The 1855-nt window shown below is 44.9% G+C and overlaps 1 protein-coding gene across 1 annotated transcript in view; it reads right to left on the minus strand.

The window, feature by feature from the left end:
- Positions 1-172: 172 nt before the first annotated feature.
- The window catches only part of PCYB_124110 (splicing factor), a gene marked incomplete at both ends in the record, with an annotated part of 3305 nt that continues 1622 nt past the window's right edge, over positions 173-1855 (minus strand). Inside the window, 2 exons of the mRNA XM_004223744.1 lie at positions 173-553; positions 827-1557. Coding sequence (XP_004223792.1) covers positions 173-553; positions 827-1557 — 1112 coding nt within the window. The remainder of the gene's footprint in view (positions 554-826; positions 1558-1855) is intronic.

Consider the following 1855-nt stretch of genomic DNA (forward strand, 5'->3'; position numbering starts at 1 on the left):
AAATAAAACAACTGCTCTTTTAACATCGGATTATGTTTTAAAAAAAAGGGGGGGTGGGGGGTTCCCCTCTTTTAAGGTGCCACATCGGTATACACGCGTTACGCATTTTGTTCTTTTGCCGATTCACTGTTGTGCATGCTCGCACGTGCACAACTGCGCGATTGCCACACAACTAGGCACATATCGAGTCCCACATCTCCGTCGTCAAAAAATAAGCATTTATGAGGGAACCTCCAAAGTATCTCCCATTCAAAAACTGAAATGCCTTCAAAGACTCATCGTTGTTAGCATACTTGATATAAATTTTTCCATCGATGTTTTTTGTATCTAGCCATATCTTGGTGACACTTCCGTACTTGCTGCACTCCTCCTTAACGTCTTCAATTATGTCCGTGAAAAAGTCTGGGTCCGAACCGATGCTTTCGTCATTGGGAGAGAACATGTTGCAAAGCACCAGGTTGGGAGTGATGTTGTTGAGGGTGTTGGGCTGGGCAGTCGCGAGTGGCGCTGTCTGCATTATTGTGTTGGCGCCGGTGGCGAACTGGCTCGATATCTGCCATGCGGGGAGGGGAAAAAGGGAAAAAAGGAAAAAATGAAAAAGGGAAAAAATGAAAAAGGGAAAAAATGAAAAAGGGAAAAAATGAAAAAGGAAAAAATGAAAACGGAAAAAATGAAAAAGGAAAAAAGGAAAAAGAAAAAATGTCAACAGCCGTGCAGGTGCAAAGCGGTGCAAAACGGATATGATGAACGTGCGAACAGCGCAGAGGCGTCGGAGATATCTCGCTTGCCCCCTCGCTCCTCTCCTTCTAGCCTATGCACTCATTACCCCCGAGTCAAGGATGGGGTCCCGCTGCAACTTCTGCATGAGGGCAATTTTACTTCCGGCCCCGGCAATGAGCCCACCTCCGTCATCATCATCGTTGTCAATTTTCTCATTGTCTGGCTCTTCGACCTTTTCTTCAGCCTTCGCCTTCTTCGCTAGCAGCTGTGCGATCAGCTTGTCCTTTGCCTCCTTCTCCGATGCAAGGATATATTTCGAATCCTGAGCGAAGCTAACTTTTAATTCTCGACCTGCTATTTCCATCCCATTTAAAACACCCATAGCTTCAATGGCCTCGGATGCTCTAAAAAACTGAATAAACCCAAACCCTTTGCACTTCCCTGTGTAAGGATCTCGATGAATTTCCACTTCAAGTATTTCTCCAAAAGGATTAAACAGCTGCTTTAACTCCTGTTCCGAGATATTTCCTAGCGGACCTACCAACCCACCAATGTATAATTTTATAGGAATATCATTTGGGTCAATAGGCTGATGTTTTGCAGCTTTCGCAGCTCGGTTTTTTTCCGCTTGGGAAGACTGTATTTTTATTGGCCTATTTTTCAACATATAGCCATTAGCCGATAAAGCTTTCACCACTGCTTCTTGGGTATAAAATTCTACATAAGCTACTCCTTTAGATTTGCCTGATCTCTGATCTTTTATACACTGAATATCCCTTACCTTTCCAGCTACCTCTGAGAAAAACTCGTATATATCTCTTTCATCTGCCTTTAGGTCTAAGTTGAGTACGAGCACTGTTAGATCGTCTCTCTTAGCTTCCTCCTGTTCCTTCTTTAGTCTTTTTTCTTCTCTCCTCTTTTCTCTCCTGATTCTTGCTTCTTCTTTTTCCTTCCTCAGTCTTTCTCTTTCTCGTTCTCGCTCGCGTTCGCGCTCCCTCCACATTCGTTCCCACAAGCGCTCTCTCTCCCTATCACGCTCTCTCTCCCTACCACGATCCCTCTCCCTATCACGGTCCCTCTCCCTGTCACGATCCCTCTCCCTATCACGGTCCCTCTCCCTATCACGGTCCATTAT

Source organism: Plasmodium cynomolgi, chromosome 12 (assembly GCF_000321355.1).
Source record: "Plasmodium cynomolgi strain B DNA, chromosome 12, whole genome shotgun sequence".
NCBI classification, from domain to species: Eukaryota; Apicomplexa; class Aconoidasida; order Haemosporida; family Plasmodiidae; genus Plasmodium; species Plasmodium cynomolgi.